General features: G+C 46.0%; 1 protein-coding gene across 2 annotated transcripts; it reads right to left on the bottom strand.

Moving 5' to 3' along the window:
* Window positions 1-676: 676 nt before the first annotated feature.
* On the bottom strand, window positions 677-23,822 carry DPCD (deleted in primary ciliary dyskinesia homolog (mouse)). 2 transcript variants are annotated; one of them, XM_031955726.1, is made up of 6 exons: window positions 23,689-23,821; window positions 18,555-18,635; window positions 12,631-12,755; window positions 12,254-12,387; window positions 1,445-1,547; window positions 677-1,209 (listed from the first exon to the last, which is right to left on the bottom strand). In XM_031955726.1, the coding sequence occupies exons 1-6, from the start codon at window positions 23,750-23,752 to the stop codon at window positions 1,105-1,107; spliced, it is 612 nt and encodes a 203-aa protein (XP_031811586.1). In that variant the 5' UTR covers window positions 23,753-23,821; the 3' UTR covers window positions 677-1,104. The 2 variants fall into 2 exon arrangements, 1 of the variants encoding a protein (XP_031811586.1); XR_004232465.1 differs by lacking the exon at window positions 677-1,209 and adding an exon at window positions 2,084-2,253 and having other exon boundaries at window positions 1,462-1,547; window positions 23,689-23,822.
* Window positions 23,823-23,918: the final 96 nt, after the last annotated feature.

The raw sequence follows: 23,918 nt of genomic DNA, 5'->3' as shown, positions 1-23,918 counted from the left end.
GTCCTAATTCTTAGTTTCCATTTCCCACCTTGACCACCAGAGCTTCCTCAGTAACTTTGGGCAGGAAAAGTTCTATTTTTATAGAACAGGGTCACTACTCTGTATTCTCCCATCTTTTCCACTTTTTTATATATCCTTTCTGGGAGCTGTAGCTTCTGCCTTTTTTGTAATTCTACTGATAAGTCTTGTGAATACTCATTCTCACCCCCTTCCCACCTTGGAATGAGGGTAGGTAGCATGCACTACAACTCTTGCCCATCAGCCTATCTTTCCAACTAACTGATCAGGGTATGCAACTTCCTCCTTGGGCTTGAAGGATATTTAGTCCTTGCTCTGTGTGTTTTCATTCCTGAGAGTGTGATGTGCTCCTTGTTAAACTAACTTTACTAGGCTTCTTTCTAGCATCAACCTTGACTTTATATCACATTCAGAAAGTCACAAATCCATAAGAATTTTCCCTCATCACATTACCATATTCTTGTCCACTGGGCTTCCTGCTCAATTATGCCAATGCTACTGGAGGCCAGGTTGTGCTGAAATAGTAGATGACTAGATGGGGTGTGGAGGAGGAGGAAGAGTATGAATCACAAGCTTCCTCTACATTCTACAGTTATACCATCCCACTTTGCCTCTTAGCTCCTCCTGAGCCCCAGAAAGAAATGACAGGAGGGGGGCATTTATTGCCCAGTAATGTATATTTGAGGACTTTGAATTAAGGCAGGGGTTGAGGCTTGTGCCAAAGTTCTCATGATGGTAAAGGGATAAAGTGATTCATCTTTGTGATCCCCAAAGATTCTTGGTTAGGTACAGATTGGACCAGATGGCTTCTGAAGTCTCTCTGAGATTTTGTGAAAAGAAGCTCCACTGAGAATAAGGGTAGCAAATCAGCTTTACTCAGGAAATTAGCAAACCTATATGACCTGGGAGGAACCATTTTTTAAGTCAGGGCCTGTCTCCAGGGCTCATTTTATCTGCAAGTGTAATAAATCCTGAAACCCAAGTCTTCATTCAGGTTAAGGGCAAAGGCAAGGCCTGGTCATCAGAAACCTTTGTTGAAATGGCCCATATCCACGAGCTAGAAAGTCTGTAGACAAGGTGGTCTGGTTACTGGGTCTTACAGTCCCCATTCTGGCCGTTGGCTGTCTTTACCTTCTTCAGCTCTCTCTGCAACTCTTCCTCTGCATCTAGGACCTCTTTTGGCTTTTGGTACTGGGGATGAGAAGGATAAATCAGGACAAAGAGTGAAAGCCCTTTTACCCTTCCTAAATGGTACCACAGTTGCATCCCATCCCCACAAGGATGCACACTTGCTTCCCCCTCCCCAAGTATTCTCTATTCCCCATGTATTACTCCTATTCATCATGCCCTCAGATCAGAAAAGAAGCAGGGATTTTTGTGTGAGGGAAGGAAGGAGAGAATCAAGGATATTGGAGGCGGGTCTTACAGTAATGATTAGAGTACAGTTGGCATAGGCAAAGTTCAATGCAGAGCTGTTCAGAGGAAGCTGGTATCGGTCCATGTCAGGAATGGAGAATTTCTTGTAGTACCTGTGTTTAATGTTGACATAGAGCAAGTTTTGTGAGAAAGAGGATGTGGCCCTCTTCGGACCTCAGGGGTCCCGTATCCCTACCCAGGGCTAGATCAGGGAAGCCTGGGGGCTCTTGCCTCAGTGCTCCTTTCTGGGAGCAAAGTGGTAAAAAGGCGCCAAAGGGAGCAGTAGCAAGCCTGGCCAAATGACTGTAATTGTGGATTCTAGACCTAACCACAACAGTGGGCACTCCACAAGTCAATGGGGCCTTTGGGGAGTTCACAGGGACAGGCTACAAATCTGTTCAACATCCCAGTTCTGTGGTACTGCTTCCCCCTTTCGATCAACAAGCAAATTCCTTAATAACTCTGTGTCCTTAGAACCCATTGTACTTGGGAAATAACTCTTCCCTCTCTTCTCCCTCAGGCACCAAGTAAAAAGATCACTTGTACTAGGAGCAGCTTTGGGATGTGGAGCCAGAAGGTCTAGGTTTACATATTTGTGTGACTTTAGGTAAATTAAGTCCCCTCCCTTCTGGGCCTTCAGATTCCTTACCTAGAACCCAGACAGGATACCTAGAATGTTGGGAGGTTTTAATTAGATTATGCAAATAAGTCCTCTGCAAGTGCCATTTTCATCATACTGCTCTTGGGATTCTTGGCAGCCAGCTTTTGATAATGTTAATAATTCCAGGGCCTCTAAGGTCTATATCTGCCCCTACTGTTCTGCAAAAACAAGGATAAGAAAATTTACCCATTTCTAAAAGGATTATCTTCACAGCCAAATGACCCCACATGATCATGTATTATAATGGTCCAGTAACTCATTTTGGGATCCTTGACTTCCCTTGCTGGAGCCCGTTACCTGTTACCCTCAACTCCTCTCAAAATTAATCTTTAGATAATTCTGTCTAGGCCTCGGCAAGAACAAAATTATGTCTACTCAGTCACTAGGTTCTTCATTGCCTTTGGGGACTTTTAACCAAGGGACATCACTCAAAGAATACCGACTTATGATAGCTTCAAGACTATTCCCACTTTTGGGGACACTGAATGAAGAAGCTCTTGGAGGGTTAATGACTCACAAGGTTGTCACACCCTGAATAATGGAGCCAAAACTAAAGTACTAGAATAGTCATCTCTAAATTAGACATTAGAGATCATCTAGTCTGTAGATGTAATTTTGTAGAAAACAAAGTGGGGGGGAGGAAGAAATTTGCCTAAGGCCATAGTTCATGGCAGAGCTAGTATCCAGAACTCATTCTTTGTTATTAACAATATTCCATTAGTAAACATTTATTAAGCACCAGGCACTGTTCAAGGCACTAGGGATATAAAGAAACCCAAAAGACAGTTTGCTCTTATTGGAGGAGATAACCAAAAAACAAAAAACATGCATATAACAAGATATATACAAGATAAACTGGAGAAAAGTCTTCATGAAGGTAGGATTTTCATCTGGGATTTGAAGGAAGCCAGGAGGCAGAATCATGAGTATTCCAGATATGGGGTGAAGGGTGGGCAAGGATACACAGCAAAAATGCTCGGAGTTTCTTGTTCAAGGAACACCAAGGAGGTTGCTCTAGCAATTAAAGCCATGCAAAGTGTTTATTTGTGGTATCTCATTTGGTCCACTAGAGCCCCTGACTCGCCCCCTGGTAATAGGATTACATGGGTATTATTGCCCTAACCTCTACCAGGCTGGGCATCTGAAGGTCCCTTTAGTGGGCCGGTCCTGGCCAGCCTGGAAGCTCAGCCTGGAATGCCAAGGTGGGGAGAGAGGGGTCCTGGGGAGAGGTTCTTTGTTGCTTTCCCAGAGGCCCCCCGGGAGCCCTCGGCAGGTAGAAACCTGTGGAGGGGGTAATAGGGAGGGCTTGTGGATTCAGGCTGGGGGTGGGGAAGCTACCTCTCTAAGGGATCACTTCAAAGGCCTTGATGACCAGGTACATTTGGCTACAATTGCTCTACTTTCCCCCTCCTCCCATCCGGGCTGGGTCAGGGGAGGGTCTGGGCCTTCTCCTCCCCAAGGCTCTCCCTCACCAGACTGGAGGGACAGGAGAGGAAGTGTGTTTACTTAAAGGTTGACAGTTCAAAAGGAGAGGAACATCCCTTGTTCCTTTCCTCAGCAAACCAGCTTTGAGGCACTAATGGCACGAAACCTTTAGTTTATTTTCCAAAGCTCTGCCCCAGAGAAAGCCGATCCATCCGCCTGCCCGCAGGGGTGGAATGCCGGCCTCTTCCACTCTTCCCAGCTCTTCCTAGCCTCTGCCTGGGGCTACAGGGTCACTGGGCTGGGCCGCGGAAAGGTGGCAGACACCGATAATAGGGAAGTGTCAAAGGTTAAACAGCAGAGATTAGATGAACACAAAGACTTGTTAAGGAAGTGTTAACTTCTTACCAACATACACAAAAAAGCTGGGCACAGAAAAGGGAGGCTAAAACCCAGAGAAACACGCGCAGTTCCCGGGTGGGAGACGTGGTGTGGAGGCCAACCCGGGTAGGGAGGGTAGTCGGGCAAGAAGCCCCAGGCAGCGTGGCTGGCACTCTCACCTGTGCCTCATGGGGATGGTGGCATTTGGGAAACGGGAATGAGGAGACCATAGAGGTCAAGGCTCCTCCGAAAGCTCAGACGTCAGCTCCACAAAAACTCAAGTACTGAGTATGGGCAAGGGCCTGGCTTATGCTGGGAATCTGGCACCCGGGAGAGTTTTCCAGATAGCCAGGCCTCAGGAGTCAATGGCACTGGGTCCTGGGCCAGGAGTGGGCTAGTCTGTGGGAGCCTCTGTCGGATTCCTTGCCTTTGGAGCTCACCCAGAGGATCTTAGAAGAACTGCATTGGATTTTGTAATCAGCAGTCCCATGGGGATTCACTTCAAAGGAAGCCTCCTGCCTTGTCCCCTGACAGCCTGACCTAGGCTGCTGCCCCAGTCCCTCCTGCCACCATCAGTTACAGGGCTCCGGATCCCGGAGCACAAAATCTTCTGGGAAATTACCGGGTCAAGGGAAGTGGGCCTGTTTAGGCCTGGGCCATTCTGGGCCCTTGGATGTGGCACCTGTGGGAGAGCCCCTGATGATGACTGCGGCACGGACCTTACACCTAGATCGGTACGCACACACTGCCACTGCTGCCTTCTTCAAGCTCTGGCTCACCCCCCTCCGCTTAAAGCCTAATGGCCTATGGAAGAGAGCTGGAAGGAGGCACTGTAAAGTGCAGGGAGCCCAGAGAAGAGAATGGCAGTTCCCATCCATCCTGTGCTTTAGGATTTTCATAGTGCTGGACATGCCCTTCTCAAATATAGGCCCCTCCAGAGCCCAGAGACCCTCACAGAACCCTAGGCTGATCAAAATGGAAAAGAGTCGGGATACAGCTCCAGTTTCCCTCTTGCGTCCATACACACAAACAGCCCTATGTATACATATTTTCTCTCCACCTTTCCCATATTCACACACCACTGAACTGACGCAGATGCACTCATTCGCACAGACACTCGTTTGTACACGGAGGCCCATAGGGAGGTGCCCCTCCAGTGTGGAGTCACAGGAGCTCTGAAAAAAAGCCTGAAATGTCTTATTGGGGTACACAGAAGTCACAAGGGAAAGGGCTCAACTAGAACTTCCACATCTCCTGCACCTCGGGCCCCAGAGCTTGCTGCTTTTCTGGTCAACTCTTCCTTTTTGACATACACTATAAATAAGAAAATGACTGGGTTGGATACAAACAAGACTACACCAATGCCAATGAAAAAGATTACTAAAAGAAAGCTGAACCCTTGATTAATGGAAAAGCCACTGAAAATCTCAGTGAAGAAATAATAAAATAAATCCCTTTTTCTCTTGGCAAAGAAGTACTAAGTTTGGTGTTTGTATGCAAGCACAGAACTAGCGAGTTTGAGAACAAAAGGACCTGAGCAATAATCTAATTGGACCAACGCTGGAAGATGTCCCCATCAAGACATACTTGATAGGGAGACCTCCAGCTTCAGCATCCAGGCCTTTAGGGAGGGGACACAATGCCAAAGGAGACCCTTCCTCCATTTCTGAGCATTTAAAAGACATCTAAAACTAAATTTGTCTCCTGTTATTGGTTCTTCCACATGGGACCAAACCTTAGCAGTTTAATTCATTTTCCACAGAATAGCCTCTTTACACACTCTGCCCACACCCCACTTTAAAGCTCGCAGGACTTTCACTGTGCCCTCTGGAATGCCTACTCCATAAGTAACAAACTAGCCTTCATTTTAACCCTTTTCCTCTTGCTCCTTTTATCTTCTCACACTCTGATCCCTAGCTCCCCAGGGATGACAAGAAATTCTTCAGCTGCCATCTCTAATACTGGTACTTCCCTCAAACCCCTGGAATTGCTGATCCTGGGGAGGGAATTAAAATACTCCTTGTTCCCTCCACTGCACTTCTAGGTTCTTCCTTGCCAGCTCTCCTCCTCTGAGGTTCATTCAATTATTATTTATCACCCATCAAGCCTCCACCCATCTCCAGGACATTCTCTTTCCTTTTCAATGTGGTACAGGTCCAGCTCCTGTCCTCACTTCCCTGTCTACACTGATACTCCCTCAAGTATTCTAACCCTTCTATAATTTATTCATTTCCCATGATCCACCCTCACTTCTGCAGCTGTACATAGCAATAGCCTCACTCCCCCAAGGCTGGTCTTCTTCCTGCACTGGGACCTCCAGTGCCTGCCCTGGCCCCATCCCTTTCCCCCTCCCTGACCTCTTGGTGAGCCAGTTTGACTCTAAGATTCTCTTTTCTCCTGTGTCTCTTGCTCTCTCATCCTAGTGAAGATCTTTCTCTGCCAAGCATCAGTCTTGGATCACTCCCACCCACTGTCTGCAAAAGCGCATGGCTGGGTCCTCCACATAATCTCAAGGGGAGGGGACCCCTCTCTCTGGCAAGGCAATCATTTATCCTTCCCAATCTAATTTACTTACTGTCCTACTTGCCCCGGTAGCTTTTCAAAGCCTTTTCATCCCTCCTCAAATCACCCATGACTCCTTCTCGCTGTACTCTCTCTTCAGCTGAGAACCTGCCTTATACTTCACTGGGAAAAATGAGGACATTTTCCCAAAGCACCCTCTTTTCCCTCCTCCATCACCATTCTCACATGAAGAGTCCTTTCTCTTCTAAGGCAAATTCCTCTATGGATACAAGTGTACGCGTGTATAAGACAGCCCTGTTCTCCCCACTCTCACTCATCTCGAGTCTCTCCTCATCTCCTAAGCCCAGTCTAGGAACGCACTTCTGTCTCTTCCCTCCTTAACCCACCTTCCTCAAATGCCTCCCTGCCTGCTGGCTCCCCTCCTGCATCCCACCTCCCCTTTGTAGTTACACCTTGCCCTGCTAACCAATGACCCCCCGCCCCCCTCCCCCTTTTCCCTCAACTCTCTGCGGTCTGGCTTCTGGTCTCCTAATTTAGCTGGAAGAACTGAATTCAGAACTGAATCTATCTATACCTTTTTCTTTCCCTTCCCTCTTTCTCATTTCCCTGTTATAGCAAAGGGTTCCATCACCAGCCTGTCACTCAGGCTCTCAAACTAGGCATCATCCTCGATGCCCCACTCTTTCATTCTATATATTCCATCATTTGCTAAGTGTGTCACTGCTACCTTTACAGCATCTCTGGAATATGTCCCTTCTGATGGGTCAGGCCATCATCACCATACACCTAGATCATTGCCATAGTTTGCTCCTTGGTCTCCCCATCCCACGTTTCTGCTGCCTCTAGTCTATCCTCCTCCTGACTATCAAACTGATCTTCCTAAAACATAAATGTGACCATGACATCCTGCAATTCAATCAATTGTAGTATGTCTCGCGCCTCCAGCATCAAATATAAAATCCTCTGGTTTCTAAAGCATTCCATAACCCAGCCCCTTTCTACCTTTCCAGTTTTTCCTACACTTCATATTTCTCCTGCTTGTACTCTATAGTGCCATGGATTTCCTTCTTTTCCTTAAACAGGTTAGCCCATCTCCAAACTCCAGCCATTTTCACCAGCTGACCCAAGGCCTGTGAAGCTCTCCCTCCTCATCTCTACTTCCTAGCTTTTCTGGCTTTCTTCAAGTCTCAGCTTGAAGTCCCAACTTCAACAAGGAGCATTTCTCAAGCCTCTTAAAGCTAGTGCCTTCAAATTGTCCTGTCTGTATCTTGTTTGTACCTTGAGGTTTTCCTGTTGTCTCTCCCATCTGACTGTGAGTTCTTTTGTTTCTCTCTAGCTCTAGCACTTGGCACAGATCATGGCACTTAGTAGGTGCTTTACAAATGCTTGCTGATTTGACAAACTTGAAGTCAGCTTTCCTGTTCTTCCTGAGTCTCTCCTCCAGATTAAACATTGCCTGTTCTTTTAACAGATCCTCATAGGGCTCATAGAGTATCCAAAGGAAGAATACTTCCCATTTAAATAACATCCTCCTTAAACTCTTATAACCCAAAATGAACACAATACTCCAGGTATTATCTGACTGGGGCGGAGCACAGAGGGATGATTTTACCTCCTGCCTGAAATTCATATTCAAGCGTGTAAGAGAAAACAGGAATGTGGTAGGAAGAGGATGTTGGCTCAGACCCTCATCCTCTGGGGCCTCAACGTCCCCATCTGGGGATGAAGGGATCTAGGGGAGGGGGAGGCCCTGATGCTAGCTCTTGATCTAGCTGTATCCACCATGGATTTCCTGTGATCCTGGTAGGTCACGCCACTGTCAGGCCCAAGGGATAGAGTCCAGCACTCACACTTACCAGGCTAAAAGAAGCATTTGCTTAAGGCTGCTTTGAAGAAGCTCACACTCACCAGTTTTACCACAACTTCCCATAAGCAGTGAGCTATAAACACACAACACAAGCCATTCCATGGGCAGGAGGAGAGAAGCTTCTGCCCCTCACGTCTGCCATGTCGGCGGCAGTCCCCGGCCCAAGGCTGGACCAGCCGCCCTTCCCGGGCATCCATCTGAACCGGCTCATCACATCTCCAGGCTTGGCCATGGATAGCCTTTTTTCCCACTCTGTTAGGGCTGGGACAATGAGTGGGGCTCCTGCTGGCCAAGAGCGCCATCTATGGCTGGGCTGGCTCTAGGCGCAGGCCCAACAGTGTGTGTGTGTGTGGGGGGGTTGTGGGGTTTCTTTTTTTTTTTTTTTTGGTAAACAGTTTTCTTTCCTAGTAATCACATTTCTGCTTTATATCTGTATTCAACAGTGACCTCTGGGGGAGAAAAAGGAGGCAGCAGCTGGCTTCAGGAATTGCTCTGCAGCAAATTCAAGTGCTTTCAGAAGCACTTTTGTTTCCACTTTAGAACTAGGGCTTTCCACATCAGGGAATACTCACTGAAGAGCAGAGTTTGTTTTCCTAAAAGCAATTTCTGTGTTATCTGGAATTGCTAAATTCCATTTCAAGCATAGACTCCTGTTAATGATGAGAATAATAACAGGAATAAACTGCCTTTTATCTGAGGACTTCAAAGTGCTTTATAAACACAAACCCCTTATTATTATGACTTTGTATTTATAGATGGGCCTAACCATTGGGGCCACTGGCTGCATGTGCAGCAATAACACTGAAATTAATTCATTAATCTCCTCGTGCCCCAATGAGGCAGGTTGCTGGTCACCCTTAGCCTGCTGCGGTGAAGGCAGGGAGGAGAGAGGGACAGGGTATAGGGAGCAGCCTAGGGCCTCTCCCTGATCACAGGCACATGCCTTTCCCGTGGGATGGAGATGGAGCAAAAAGAGGAAGGTAGCTCCCACTGGCCAATCCACAAAGTTTCCAATAATGAGCTGGCAGGGAAGGGAAGGCCAACCGGAGTCTCACACCCTCACAGAGGCTGAGGAGGAATGTTACAAGCAGTTTCACCGGCCACGGGCAGACAAATATTAAAGACTTAATGTCTCAACACCCTCAACCTTCATTTTATTTTTCACATTAGTGCCTTGGTCGGCACCTGGGAATGGACTTTGTACCTAACTACTCTCAGCACCCTCCCTTCCAAAGGTATCACAGATAATAGCCCCAGGACCAGTTTCCATAGACAACACTGCTCCCCCCCACACCCCCAGGTCAGAAGAGCACCAGGGGGCTTCCTTGAGTCCGCTGTGGCTGGCTCCTCTGTGTTTGCTATGAGGCAGGAGTCCAGGGTCAAGAACACAAGAGGGCGGGCCTTTAACTGTGTGATTGTGTGTTTCTTTCCATGGACCTCTTCTCCTTCATTGGCGGCACATTTGCATTCCCTGCTCATTAGCTGATACTCGACCCCCACTTACTCACCCCCTTCCAGTCTTAGCTATCCTTTCTTCCCTATCTCTCTCACCCCAACTCACCAGCGGGGGGAGCGAATTGGAACACTGCTCATACTTCATGCTACTTTTAGACTCTCCCTTTTCCATTATCACCTCCTTTAATTTTCATTCTGTTCAAATTTATCGACCAGTCCGGATCCTGGTGGCCATTGATTTACCAATCTTCCTCATTCCTCCAGGAGTTTAGGACCCAGCTCATAGTCCCCCTCTCTGCCCGAGCTCCTCCTGCTTCCTGCTGCAGGACTTCCACAAACGTCCTGATGTTGCCTCCAGTGTCCTACCTCTTCAGATCCTCACTCAGCTGCTTTCCTATGACCTTCTGATCCTTTCCACCTCAGCCAGACCGTCAGAACTTCACTTCTACATCTAGGACTCCCAAGATTCCCGAATCTGATCATAGTCTCTTGTTGTACCTTTGTTCTCTCTGCTTTAAAATCTCTTCTCTTGTTCTTGGTCCTCATGGCGACCTCTGATCCCTCCTTCCTCCCTAGTCTCAATCCCTCGGTGAATCAGTCTGATGGTACCTCCCTTGCCTTCCTCAACTACTCCCATGGGCTTCCTCTTTGGTCATCCTCATCTGGTGCCAACAGAGCTGGAAGAAGACACCTTGCCAGGCTCCTGTCCTCCTGTCTCTCCCTTCCCCCACCCCCGCTTCAGCCCTCACCATGCACTCCAAACAGCTCTCTCCAAAGTTACCCAGGACTTACCTGCCGGACCTCCCAGTGCTCCTGTTGGCAGCTAGTGGGGCCACATTCTCTTCCTGACTACTTTTTCTCTTCTAGTTTTTCTTCTCTTCTCTGCTAGGTTCCTTCTATCTATCTGATTATTCATCTGTCTCTTTGGGTAGACCTGCATCCACACTCTGCCCACTAACCTCCAAGGTTCTCTTGCAGGCCCTCTTTGCTTTGCTTTTCTTCTCTTTACTATTTCCCTTGGTGACTTCATCAGTTCCCATAAGTTCAATGATCACCTCCATGCTGATGATTCCCAAGCTTCAAATGTCTATTGGCTATTTTGTGCCAGACTGCTATGGGCATCTCAAACTCAACCTGTCTCCTACGGAGCTCATTCTCTTTCCTCTCAGAGCTATGCCTCTCCCCCAGTTCCTTATCTCTGTCAGGGCTACCATGGGACTCTGACACCCAAGTGCAGAACACTGGTATCATCTTGCCTTCCTCACGCCCCTCATCTCTAATCACTTAGCAAATGCTGTCACTTTGGCCATCACAATCTCTTTTGATACATCTATACCCTTTTCTCTGCTCATGCTGCTACTCTAACTCAGGCCCTTATCCCTTCTTGCCTAGACTTAGGGCAGCAGCTTTAAAAAGTTCTCTGCACTCCAAACTTTCCTAAAGCCAGGGGAACTTTCCTAAAGCACAGGTCTGACCGTGTCTTGATCCCTCCTGCCCACTCAGTAACCTCCAGTGGCTCCCTCCTGCCACCAGGACAAACATACAATCCTGTGTTTGACCCTTCGGGCTTCTCTACTTTTCTAGTTCTCGCACTTTACTCCTCTCTGTGCAGTCTACACACTGGCCACGTGGGTCAGTTTGCCGAGATCCCATTCTCATTTCTGCACCTTTGCCCTGTCCCTGTTTCCACAGTCAGACACTCTCACTCTTCGGCTCTGACTCAGTCTTCTGGTCTTCTTCCAGACTCTGCTTAAATCCCTCCTCTTGCAGGCCTCTCCCAATCTTTCCCTGTCCCTGGCTGCATCTTGTATCAACCAATTTGTAGGCATCTGTCTCCTCCATTAGAACATAAACTCTCTGAAGGAGCTTTGCCTTTCTCTAGCCCCAGCACTAACCTTATCCAGGACAACTGACTGACAGGAGAGATTTGACCAATGAGGCGGCTCCTCAGTTTTGAGGGGAACCAGGTTCCTCACTCTCCAGTCCAGCGCTGATCAGACTTTTCATAAACTGTTGCTACCGATAGGTGGATCGTCCCGGGATCACAGAAGCCCAAACTACGGCTATCCCCAGCACCAAAAGTTTAGGGACAACAAAGCCAACAATCGGGATCAGTTTGCCAAATAGCACTGCCCAGGAAGCCAAAGGTTTTTCTTTCACTTTCAAGTCTCGGATGGGGTTTGGGTTTATCAAGTCAGAGGCCACAGATTTCTAACTGGAGGTGACCTTATTTTACAGGAGGGGAAAAAGACCCAGGACAGCGAAATGGCTTGTTGAAGGTCACAGAGGCAGTCACAGGGCAATCACAGGGTAGTGTTGCAGCTGGGACTCAGCTCCTCCGACTAAATCTGGTGCCCTTTCAATCCTTTATCATGCCGCTTCCTTCCATTCCTCCATCTTCTCTTCTCCCTGGCAGAAACCTCAGCTGAAAGCCAGGACTGCTCCTACAGGCTACATCAGCATTGAGCTCCACCCACGCTCTGCAGCCCCCCACTCATTGTGCAACTTACTTTTTGTTGGTGGTCCGAACAATGAGGCAGCGCTCACTCTGGTCCACAGAAACACTATAGACATCCTTAGGGTAGGGAAGATTACGAATCCGCCACTGAAAACTCGTTTTTGTGTCCTTCCGCATGAAGATAGGCTAGGGAAAGCAATCCAGTCATCCATCATGAGATGGGTGGCAAACACAGGAGACCAAATGAAAGCTCCAAACCTCCCTAATTCTAGCACCCTTGGGGGATGCTCTTCCCCCATCCTCTTATGCCCCTACTAGCACCGTTGACAAAACCGTGGCCCGGAGCCCCTGTCCCAGAAAGACAAACTCCCCCGGTCTGAAAGGAATACCCTTAGCCTGGCCCTCAGTAACCTGGCCAGAGAGACGTACGTTAGAACTGCTTTCTTTGATGAGCTCTGACCCCAGGACTCCACCTGCAGAGGCTGTTGGCTCTCCCACTTCTGTCTGCCATGGGCTCACAGCTCCCAGAGCATTCTTTACCCGCCACTTTCTAACTGGAAAGAAAAGAAAGCAAGTGAGTCATCTGGAAAGGGAACTCTCTTCTGCCTACAAGTGAACATCAAAAATGATAACTCTGGTGCCGGAGAAATCTCAAAGTGGCAGGTTAACCCTTTATAATGAGCCATTACTGACTGACCTTATAGAAAGCCCTCAACTTAAGAAAACTTCACTTTAGAGAATCAAACTTTGCTTTGTAAGAAAGGCAGTCACCCTCAGGCCCTTATTTAGACTAGTTTGTATAAAACAGATTAGGAATAGCAGACATGTTGCTTCTCAAAGACAACATGACAGCCACTCACATGGTAGCTGATAGCAGGTAAGGGAAGAGATACCAGGACTACAAATGGAGCCAGTGACTCTAAGGGCAAGTTTTCCCCAGGCCTTGGGGACATCACTGTCCTAAGGAAAATAATAAAATGTCAAAGCTGCAAATGACCTTAGTGAGCATCTATCTAGTCACCACGATAGCAAGGCAGTGTGGTGTGAAAGAAAGACTTGTTCTGGCATAAGAACCCACTATTTGACAAAAAACTGCAGGGAAATCTGGAAAACAATATGGCAGAAACTAAGTATAGACCAATATCTTACACTGTACACCAAAGTAAGATCAAAATGGGTATAAGATTTAGACATAAAGGGGGACAGATCAAGAGAGCAAGGAATAGTTTACCTATATAAAGCTATATGAAGATGGGAAGAATTTATGACCAAATAAGAGACAGAGAACATTGTAAGATGTAAAATGGATAATTTTATTATATCAAATTAAAAAGGTTCTACATAAATAAAACCAATTCAATCATGATTAGAAGGAAAGCCAAAAGAACTGCCGATTTTCATAGCAAGTATCTTTGATAAAGCCCAAATATATAGAGAACAGAGTCAAATTTATAAGATACAAGTCATTTTCCAATTGATAATGAGCAAAGGATATAAACAGGCAGTTTTCAGATGAGAAATCAAAACTACCTATAATCATCTAAAACATGCTCTAAATTCAATGCTGATTAGGAGAAATGAAAATTAAAACAACTCTGAGGCACCACCTCACACCTATCAGACTGGCTAAAATGACAGAAAAGGAATATGATAAATTTTGGAGAAGATATGGGAAAATTAGGATACTAATGTACTACTGCTGGACTTGTGAGCTGATCCAGCCATTCTAGAGAACAATTTAAGAAATATGCCCATAGGGCATATTTGCATTTATATGCATACCCTATGATCCAGCAATATCACTACTAGGTTTATATTCAAAAGAAATTATTAAAAAAAAAAGGGGGGGGGAATGTACATGTACAAATATATTTATAGCAGCTCTTTTTTGAAGGGAAAGAACTGGAAATTGAGGGAATATCCATCAACTGAAGAATGGCTGAACAAATTATGATACATGAATGGAATGGGAATACTATGTACTATAAAAAATGATGAGCAGATGGATTTCAGAAAAACCTCGCAAGACTAGCAGAACAAAGCAAAGGAAGACGGCAAAACATCATACACAATAACAGTAACATTGACTTAGTTTTCCTCAACAATAGAATGATTCAAGAAAATCCCAAAAGAGTTGTATTGGAAAGTTCTATTTACATCCAGGGAAAGAACTGAATGCAGACTGAAGCATGCTATTTTCACTTTTTTTTTTGTTTGTTTTTTCCTTTTGCTTTGTTTCTTCTTTCACATGACTAATATGAAAAAAATATATTACATGACTGCACATATATAACTTATATCAAGTTACTTAGAATATCAAATCTTAGGGGAAAGAATTTGGAATTCAAAATTTTATCTAAAATGATTTAAAATTGTCTTTATAATTGGAAAAATGAAATATTTTTAAAGAAAGGAGAAAAAAAAAAGACAGACTTGTTATTGGAGGATCTGAGTTCAAATCCAGTTTTGACTCATTTTCTTCCTATGACACCTTAGAGAAGTCACTTAAACCTCATCATATCAGTTTCTTGACCAGTAAAATAAGGACATTCCTTGACTTCTGACATTCCTCTGTGCTCTAAATCTATAGTGCTATAATTAGAACCAATCTAGACCCCTCATTTTGTAAATGAAGAAGCTGAAATTTCATCTTTCAATTCTTTCCTTGTCCCAATCAAATAGCTTCTTAAACTTTTCCCATTTACCACCCCTTCTTAGTCTGAGAAATTTTTATATGACCCTGTCTCCAATCTGAGCCGAGGGGTTTCTGGTGGCATTCATGCATGCTCAGTGCAAAGTACCCATGCATACCCAGAACCAAAGCTGGAGTGAAGATGTACAATGCAATATGGGCAAGTGCTGCCAGAAACCAAAATCACCTCAGGTTTATTACATGTTTGATTCAGAATTAATTTCTGGTCATTGCATTCATAAATCTTCTATGGTTGCCAAATTTTCCATGACCCCCATGTTCAGTTTTGCATTTGGGATCGAGATCCACAGTTCAAGAAACTTTGATATAGACCGTTCCCAACTCAAAATATGGTTATAAAGAATAATGAAAGCTCAAAGCTGGAATAAGAATGCTGATTTATTGACCCTAAGTTTTCAAAAAAAGTTCTATTTATTATATTGCTAAATAAACGAGGGAAGTATACTTGATAAGTATTTACATCAAAAAATTTTTAAGACTTAAAAGAAAATAATTTTGGCAATGAAGTGGCAGTTATCTAGAAAATAATATTATCTCATAGGGAGCATTCCCTGACAATGTTGGAGTCAATGTTACTGTAATTATGAGTTCTCATAATGCATTGTAACCTAAGATTTCCTACCTACTCTTTTTGATTTTGCTTCAGGGAATACCATGTTCCCATAATTCCTGTTAAATAGCACCTGATCTCTTCAACACGGACCCGAAAGCTATTTATGACTGGAACTCAGAGCTCTTAGTGGCTTTTCTTGTCTCTTTCCCAAACAAGCCTTTTTCACCAAAAGAATGAAAGCTATCACTACAAACTAGTAAGTAAGTAAGATATCACTCCATTTCCTCTTTCCACTAACAATAAGGTCCAGAAATGACTTCAGCAAAGTCCTCATCCTCTCTATGAATAACATGTACACACACTTTATCTGCTCCTCCCTTTGCCCCTCTTTATTCCTTTATTCCTGAATTCAAGGACAGTTTCTACAGCAATAAAAGAATGTTTTCCACCTGCTGTCACTCTGATTTGATTATATGTTAAAGCCAAACCAGTGTGTTCAAGGCCACTCCCCAGCAAAGGCAGGGCCAGTCCTTGGAAGGGAGACTTTCAATGAATCTCAAAGAGTCTGAGGAGAAAAATTCAAATGATGTAGAGCCAGAGATGGGGGGTGGGAAGGGAGGGAGGAGGTGGGGTGTCCAGCTCCTTCTCCAGAGTCAGTTTGACCCAATCTAAAGGATCAAACTGACTGCTGATGGCTCCACCATTCAGGTGGGATAGAAAGTGAAAGTCCCCAAAGTCTTTTCCCCCAAAGCTCTCAGGCCTGGCCCATTTCCAATGTGGATAATTACATTCCATGTTCTTAAATACTCCCTGCAGTGTAAACTGAAGACAGGATTCTTCTTTTCTTCCCTAAAACTCTGCTGTGCTGCTGTATGACTATTAAACAGCTGCCACATCCTGTCCCCGAGGAGGCTGAAGTGAACCACATGGGTCATTTATAAAGTTGGTGAAGTGCTTGGGGTTGAAGATGCTCAAAATTCTCCACAGACAGCTTGGGCTGGTTAGGTTGGTGGTCAAATATCAGGGCAGAGTAAGCCAATAAATGAATGTCATCTAGCACAGAAGGCTGTCCCACAGTTATGCCCTCTCTGAATTTCTGATCTTTGTGACCTGGTCATGTACTTTTCCCTCAGTGAATAAAGACCATTTATATTTTGGGGGAGTGGGAGGTAGGAAGAACAGGAGCGAAAAGGGTAAAATGGTAGGAATCTTAAATATAAAAGGTTCTTAATACACATACTTCCTCTTAGGCAAATGCTATCATTTACTTTCTGATATTTCTGCTGGAAAATTATCCTGGCTTATTATCAAATCTGCAAAGGAACTGGAGAAAAGAGGGAAGGTTTCATTTACTGTCATGGCGACTATTCTCCATATCACATTTCACTTTCTGTGTGAACTAGTGTCACTCTAGTTTATTTAAATTTTCAAGCTTAAAGGCAACAAACAGTGGCCTGGGAGAGAGAGAGAGAGAGAGAGAGAGAGAGAGAGAGGCAGTGTTCTGACCTTGAGGGACTAAGTGGCAGCCTCAGCTGCCCTGGGGTTGGCCAGAGACATGAGCGGGGCTCCACAGCCACAAAACCACTCGAGAACTTTGGGGGCTGGAAGGAAAATGTGAAGGATGAAGAATGGGGGTCTGAGAGTGAAGAACACCGGACTCGAATCCACTCCATTTTTCAGTGACCTTCTGGCTAAGCTTTGATCTCCTGTCTCTGGGTCACAGAAGTAGGCGGCTGGGGAGCCATGACTTTCCCTACCCTCCAGGATAAATAATGATACATGATAGGCCGAAATTCTATGGCTTAAAGAACCTGTATTTTAATCTAATCTCCAGGTAAAGCAGAGACCTGGGATTTGTATATTTGCCACAGTTAAGAGTTTCTTGATTTGCTCCACATGGAGGACACAGAAAGCTGGAGCTGGAGCTGGGAGTGTGGCTTGGAGGCCGGCCTGGTAGTGGGCAAGTCACGTGACCTTTTGCTTTCCTATGTTCTCTCCAGTTAGGCATTCCAAGGCTATCCCCCCTAGGGAGTGCTATAAATTACAATGCATTGTGAGGATATTACTACTGTGCTGGTTTCCACTGAACTGGTGTCACATGCTAAACACATCAAGATTTTTAATAGCAGCAGACTAAACCAACTGGGACTAGAGCCCAAGCTGTTCATAATAAGGAGGGAGCTATACTTTGTGTTTGGTCCGAACATGCGCAGAACACATACCTTAAGACTGGAGAATAGAACACAAGTCAGTTTAATCCACTGTGTTGACTCAGGACATTTATGAGCTGTCAGAAAAGGGAAAAGAAATTCCCCATCCAATACTGGCTGTCGATCAGACCCAGGAAGGAAATAAGCCATCCCATGGTTCCATCACTGGTCTTAGCATTTTCAGATGGAACTTAATAAAGGGACTGATATCAGAAACAAACTGCCAACTCCCAAAGCTGACAGGCTCAGTCTGTAGGTCAAACACTGACAGCACAGGAACTCCAGCATTCAAGACAATGGTTAATATGGATATGCATGCCCAGAAGAGAAACTGAGTAAGCCAAATAATTCCCAGAAATCAGGCCTTTAGACTGTATTCACGATCCTGTTCTTAGAGAGGAGGAGGTAGAGGAATTAAATTTAATTGGTGAAAATGAGAAGGCTACATACATAGTCACAGATTTCCCTGGAAACGAATGCTCCACAGCAAATTCAGACCAAAGGAGCCCTTCCTACCCTGGAATGGAGCAGGTGAGCTGGAAGTTGGCCTTTGACAAGATAGCCAAGCTGGTTATCCCAATGCAACTGAGCTTTGGTTTTTAGCCCAAGGTTTAATAGGAAAACGGGAGGCTTTGGCTACAACTTTGCCCTTCCTTCAGTTTTCAAAAAAGCAGAGCTTATACAATTCTCTGACCCTTGGTACCATTTTACTTAAGAGTAGATTACTCTGGAGTTCTGGGGTCATTAGCTTGGCCCAACAGCTTCAATCTCTTCCAGAACTTGATCCTGAGATCCTCCTCAGAACTAGGGAGAAGCTGATTCTGTGATTTCCACAATCTTATCTGCCCACTTTGCCTAGTGAGATCCTTTTCCTTACCTAGTAGTTCACTGGTTTTGACATCATACTCTTCAGCCATCTCCTTTCCATCAGGGAACAGGTAATGCACTTTCCTCCTTCCTAAAGAGAAAGCAAACAAAGAACTATGTGATGTGTAAAAGCTGACCCAGGTCTCCCCTGCTGCGTCACTCCCACTAGAGTGGCTGTTAAAGGCCCCTACAAATGTCCCTCCCTGGGGCTGCCTTTGGCACTACCTCCCTACCAATTCATACACATCATTCCTTCAGAGACTTGCTTTAAGACTCATTCACCTTTGAGACTTTCCTGACTGATTGCTAGTGCCTTCCCTGGAAATTATTTTATATTTGTGATCATAGAGCCAGAGATAGAAGGGACATCAGAAGCCACACAATTCAACCTTCCCCACCTCTTTTTTTTAAACAGATGAAGAAGCTGGGACTCAGAGAGGTAAAGGGGTCACATAGCAAGTAAATGTGAGAGGTAATATTTGAAGCCGTCAAAGGCAGAATAGTATAGCAAAAAAAGAGAGGTGGCCCTGAAACTTTCTATGTTCCAGGCCATGTTCTGACTGTAAGTGACAGAAGCAGCTCAGAAGGCGTCCCCTAACCTAATTCCTACCTTACTCCACCTCTCCTTTGTATTTACCTAGAGTGTCTAGTTAGTATGACTATCAACAGTTAAGTAGAGCAGTTTTGTGATTTTTTTTCCTGTTTGTTTTTTTTAGTTTGCATATATATATATATATATATATATATATTTGGTTTTTCCAGCCAGATTGTAAGTTCCAAAAGGACAGCTATGTCGTCTCTTTAGCATTCTCTCTCCCCCAGGAGCCCCCAGCAGGCACCAAATGAATACTGGCTGAGTAAATATTTCAAGCCTGCCTGACTACTATCACTTAAATCCTGCCTTGGTTGTCCCCACTTGCCAAATAGCACGATAGGAAACAGAGCAGGAAGAAACTATAGAAATCACCTAGCTCAATTACTTCAATTTTATAGATTCAATTCAATTCCACAAATATGCTTTAAACCTCTATAATCCATTAGGTACTGTACAAGGTACAATGGATACAAAGTCAAAAAGCCTGGAGTCTGCCCTCAGTCCTACTGGGGGAATAGGACATGTGCACAAATAAGTATAACACAAGATCATTATCTGCAGGAGTCAAAACACTAACAACTCAGGAACTCAGAAAAGGCTTCACAGAAGAAGTAGCAAAGTGTTAAGTCTTCACATTGTACATACATAATCTATATCAGGTTGCTTGCTGTCTTGAGAAGGGGGGAGGTAAAGGAGAAAGGTAGGAAAAAAACTGGAACTCAAAATCTTACAAAAATGAATGTTGAAAAGTATCTTTACATGTAATCAGAAAAATATTATTGAAAAAGAGTTAAGCTTTTAAAGGATATAAGGATTTTGACATTCAAACAACAGATGTTAAAAATATGAAGAAAAACAGAAACAATCCCTGACCACATGAAGCATACATTCTAAAGGGGGGAGGGGGAGACATATGCATAAATCAATACACAGAAGATAAATACAAAGTACATGGAAGGTAGTCTTAGAGGAAAGACACTGGCAGCTGGGAGTTCAGAGAAAAGCCTCCTGTGGAAAGTGCATTTAAGCTGAGTCTTAAAGGAAGCAAGGGACTGTACAAAGAGGGGGAGCATTCCAGACATGAGCAGCACACTGTGTGTAAGGAGCTTCGAGCATGATAGTATGGCTGACTCATAAAGTGCATTAAGGAAAGAAGTTAAAAAAACAGGAAGATAGGAAAGGATGACGTTATGAAGTGCTTTAAAGCCAAATAGAAGAGCTTCTACTTGATCCCAGAATTAGAAAAGAAATCTGGCAGGGAGAAATGACATGATCAGACCTGGGCAGCTATGGGAAGGATGGATTGCGGTTGGGGTTGGGATGGCATCCCTAAAGTCTAATTATAAAGTTATTGAGACAGTTTAGAAAAGAGGGTAGTAATCTTATGAGTGAAGGGATGTGGACAGATGCAAGAAATGTTGTAGAAATAAGATTTAATAACTGGATATGCAAATGATAAGAGTCAAAGATGACAACAAGGTTACAAACTTGGGTTATTGGAAGGATAGTGGCACCTTGCCAAAAAAGGGGACTTGATAAGAAATATAGGCTTCAGGGAAAAAATAATGAATTCTATTTTGGACATGTTGAGTTTGAGATGTTTATAAGGCATTCAGTTTGGCGCTCAGCTCAAGAGAAAGACCAGCAATGAATAAATAAATCTGGAAATCATCTATATAAAGATGAAACTTGGTCCCTGGGAGATGATGAGATCATCAAGCGAGAATTTAGAGAAAAAAGAGAAAAGGGCCCTGGGGGACAACCAGTCAGTGTGTATAAACAGATGAAGATCCAACAAAGGAGATAAGAATTAATAGTAAGAAAGAAGGTAGGAAAACCAAGTGAGAACAAAGTAAGGGAAAACCAGAGAACAGAAAGTATTCGGGAAAAGATGGTCAATAGTGTCAAATGCTACACAGGAGATCAAGAAAAATTTGGAGACTGAGATTAAAAAGGTTTGGCAGTTAAGAGATCCTTGGTAACTCTGGAGAGTGAGGTTTTAGTTAAATGATCAGGACAGTGGCCATATATGATAAAATATGCATTCCAAATAGATAGGATAATTTGTGTGAATGCACTGAATAGGAGATGGACATCAAGTTCAGAAAAACAATGTTTAGTACAATTTGACTGAAACTTAGTATATGTGTGAAGAAGTCTTAATGGAAGAAAGTAAGAAAGGCAGTTTGGAATTAGAGCATGAAGGGCCTTGAGCTAAACTAAGAAATGTTATTCATTTTTAGAGGCAACAGAAGCCAAGGTGTAACACAGACCTCTTTTGTTACAAGAGGGGTTCTGAATGTGGGACTTATGATAACTATTTCAATAAAACTAGTTTCCTTTGTAATCCTATACATCTTGTTTCATGCATCTAAAAACATCATTCTGAAGAAGAAGACATTACACCAGAAAAGTTTATTAAGTATTAAGTATTACATGAGCTGATGCTGAGTGAAACGAGCAAGACCAGGAGATCATTATATACTTCAACAATACTATACAATTAATGCTGATGGACGTGGCCCTCTTCAACAATGAGAGAATCCAAATCAGTTCCAATAGAACAGTAATAAACTGAACCAGCTATGCCCAGAGAAAGAACTCTGGGAGACGAGTGTGAACCACTACATAGAATTCCCAATCCTTCTATTTTTGTTTGCCGATTTTTATTTCCTTACAGGCTAATAGTACACTATTTAAAGTCCACTTTTTGTACAGCAAAATAACTGTTTGACATGTGTACATATTTGATTTGACTTATACTTTTAAATGTATTGGTCAGCCTGCCATCTTGGGGAGAGGGTTGGGAAGGAGGGAAAAATTGAAGAAATTGAATTATAAGCTAAAATTACCCATGCATCTATCTTGTAAATAAAAAGCTACAATAAAAAAGTATTAAAAAGTATCAAGTATTATTAATGCGGCAGCCATGTAGAGGATAGATGGAACAGGGTTGAGATAAGTGTAAATTGGAAGCTCTATTACAATGGTCCAGGTTGAGTGGAGCCTGTATGAGGACTACGGCTACATGGGGGGGAAAGGGAGAGAGAAAAGAGCTGTTACAGAGGTAAGGTGGAAAGATTTTGGAAATGATTAAATGAGACGCGAGAAAGAGGGAGAAATCAAGAATGAATGTCCTCAGTGACCAATGACTACAGTCACAAGGAGAATGAGCGCCCTCGATGGATGTTCTAGAGGAAAGTAAGTTAAATATTGGACAAGCGGCCTACGCTGACAGGACCTCCCGATAAAGACGGCAAACCTGCAGTCAAAGGTGTGAGAGACCTGAGAAAGCTCCGAGCCGGGAGCCGGACTGGGGAAGCGCTTACAGAGAGATGACCGAGGAGCAGGTGACAGTCCTCAGAAGCTAAGTGACTTCCCCAACATCACGTCTAGTGGAGGTTTTCTGGCTCCAGGCGTATGCTTTCCCCACTGCGCTGAGGTAGCCGCTGCCTCTCTGCCTTTGCCCTCTCCCACGCTGCTCCGGAGGACACAGCCGCGCCTCCGGGCCCCAAGGGGCGCCCCAACGGGGCGCCCAACGGCCCCTAACGGGGCGCCCTAACGGGGCCCAACGGGCGCCTAACGGGCGCCTCAACGGGGCGCCCAACCGGGCGCCTTAACGGGGCCTCAAGGGCGCCCAACGGGGGCGCCCCGGGCGCTTCTAACGCGCCTCAACGGGGCGCCTCACGGGGCCCAACGGGCGCCTCAACGGGGCGCCCTAACGGGGCGCCTTAACGGGGCGCTCCAACGGGGCGCCCAACGGGGCGCCTTAACGGGGCGCCTCAACGGGGCGCCCGGACGGCCCGGCCCAGCCTCGCCCTTCCCAGGGCGCGGCGAGGGGAGCGAACCCTCCCTCCGCCCGGGGCCTCGCCCTACCTCCGCTAAAAGTCTCAACCCCGGGAGGAGCTCGGGCACCCCTCTGACAGGCGGCACAACTGGGAGGAATGAGCTGCCCGGGTTCACAGAGGGAGTCGGCGGCGACGCCACCAAGCGTGTCAACGCTAAGCCTCAGTCTGAGTGACCGCCCCCGCCCCCGGGCTTCCGCACGGGCACACAACGCGGAGCGGGCTCTGGGCGGGCAACCCGCGGACCGGGGCTAGCTTCAGCGGCGACCGGGCAGGAACGGGTCCCCAACCCAGGAGGAGCGCGGAGGCCGCGCTGACGGGCCGCGCTGACAGGTCCGCTGACAGGCCGGCGCGCGGCGGCCCTTGCGCCGCCCCGGCCCTCGGGGAGCCCGCCACGCGGCGGGGGCCAGAACCGTGGGCCCCTGGGTCGGAACCGGGGCCTCGGGGAGAGGAAGGCCTGGACCCCGGACTTGGCCCCGAGTGCCCGCCGGCCCTCGCCGAACGGAGCCACCGACAGCAGCGGGGGTGACAGGGCGGAGAACGGCGCCCGCAGCAGCCTCCGGACGCGGGCTGGGGCTACCCCCCTTCCCCCAGGTGCGCGGCGGCGGGCGGGGAGGCCGGGAGCGCAGACGCCGTCCCGGGGCTTCAGGGGCGGCTCCCGTCCCGACGGCCGCGGGGAATCTGCAGGGCTACTCCCGTGTTACCGTCCTGCAACAGGGCCGTCTTCTCCGCCGCCCGCAATCTCTCCAGCCAGCCCGGCACCGCCATCTTCCCTTTGCAGGGCTGTGCGACCCGGCGGTGCCATGGCAACCGCCGCCGCGGAGCCGCTTCCGGGTGACCCGGAAGGTGTCCTGTCAAGGGCGGGTGGCCTTTCCCGGCCCGGTCTCGCTGATTCCCTAGGGTGGGGTGGGGGGGCCTTTTAAAGAGGCTGGAC

This window comes from Sarcophilus harrisii, chromosome 2 (genome assembly GCF_902635505.1).
Source record: "Sarcophilus harrisii chromosome 2, mSarHar1.11, whole genome shotgun sequence".
NCBI lineage: Eukaryota > Metazoa > Chordata > Mammalia > Dasyuromorphia > Dasyuridae > Sarcophilus > Sarcophilus harrisii.
Note: the sequence above shows the minus strand (reverse complement) of the source record. Positions and strands in the feature narration are given on the sequence as shown.

Bases quoted from the DNA above. Each gene is read 5' to 3' on its own strand.
- DPCD (XM_031955726.1), bottom strand. From the start codon at position 23,752: ATGGCGGTGCCGGGCTGGCTGGAGAGATTGCGGGCGGCGGAGAAGACG. The intron at 18,636-23,688 runs GTAACACGGGAG...CTTTCTCTTTAG, and splicing joins GACGGCCCTGTTGCAGGACG to GAAGGAGGAAAGTGCATTAC. The intron at 1,210-1,444 runs GTAAGACCCGCC...TCTCATCCCCAG, and splicing joins ACTGTACTCTAATCATTACT to TACCAAAAGCCAAAAGAGGT.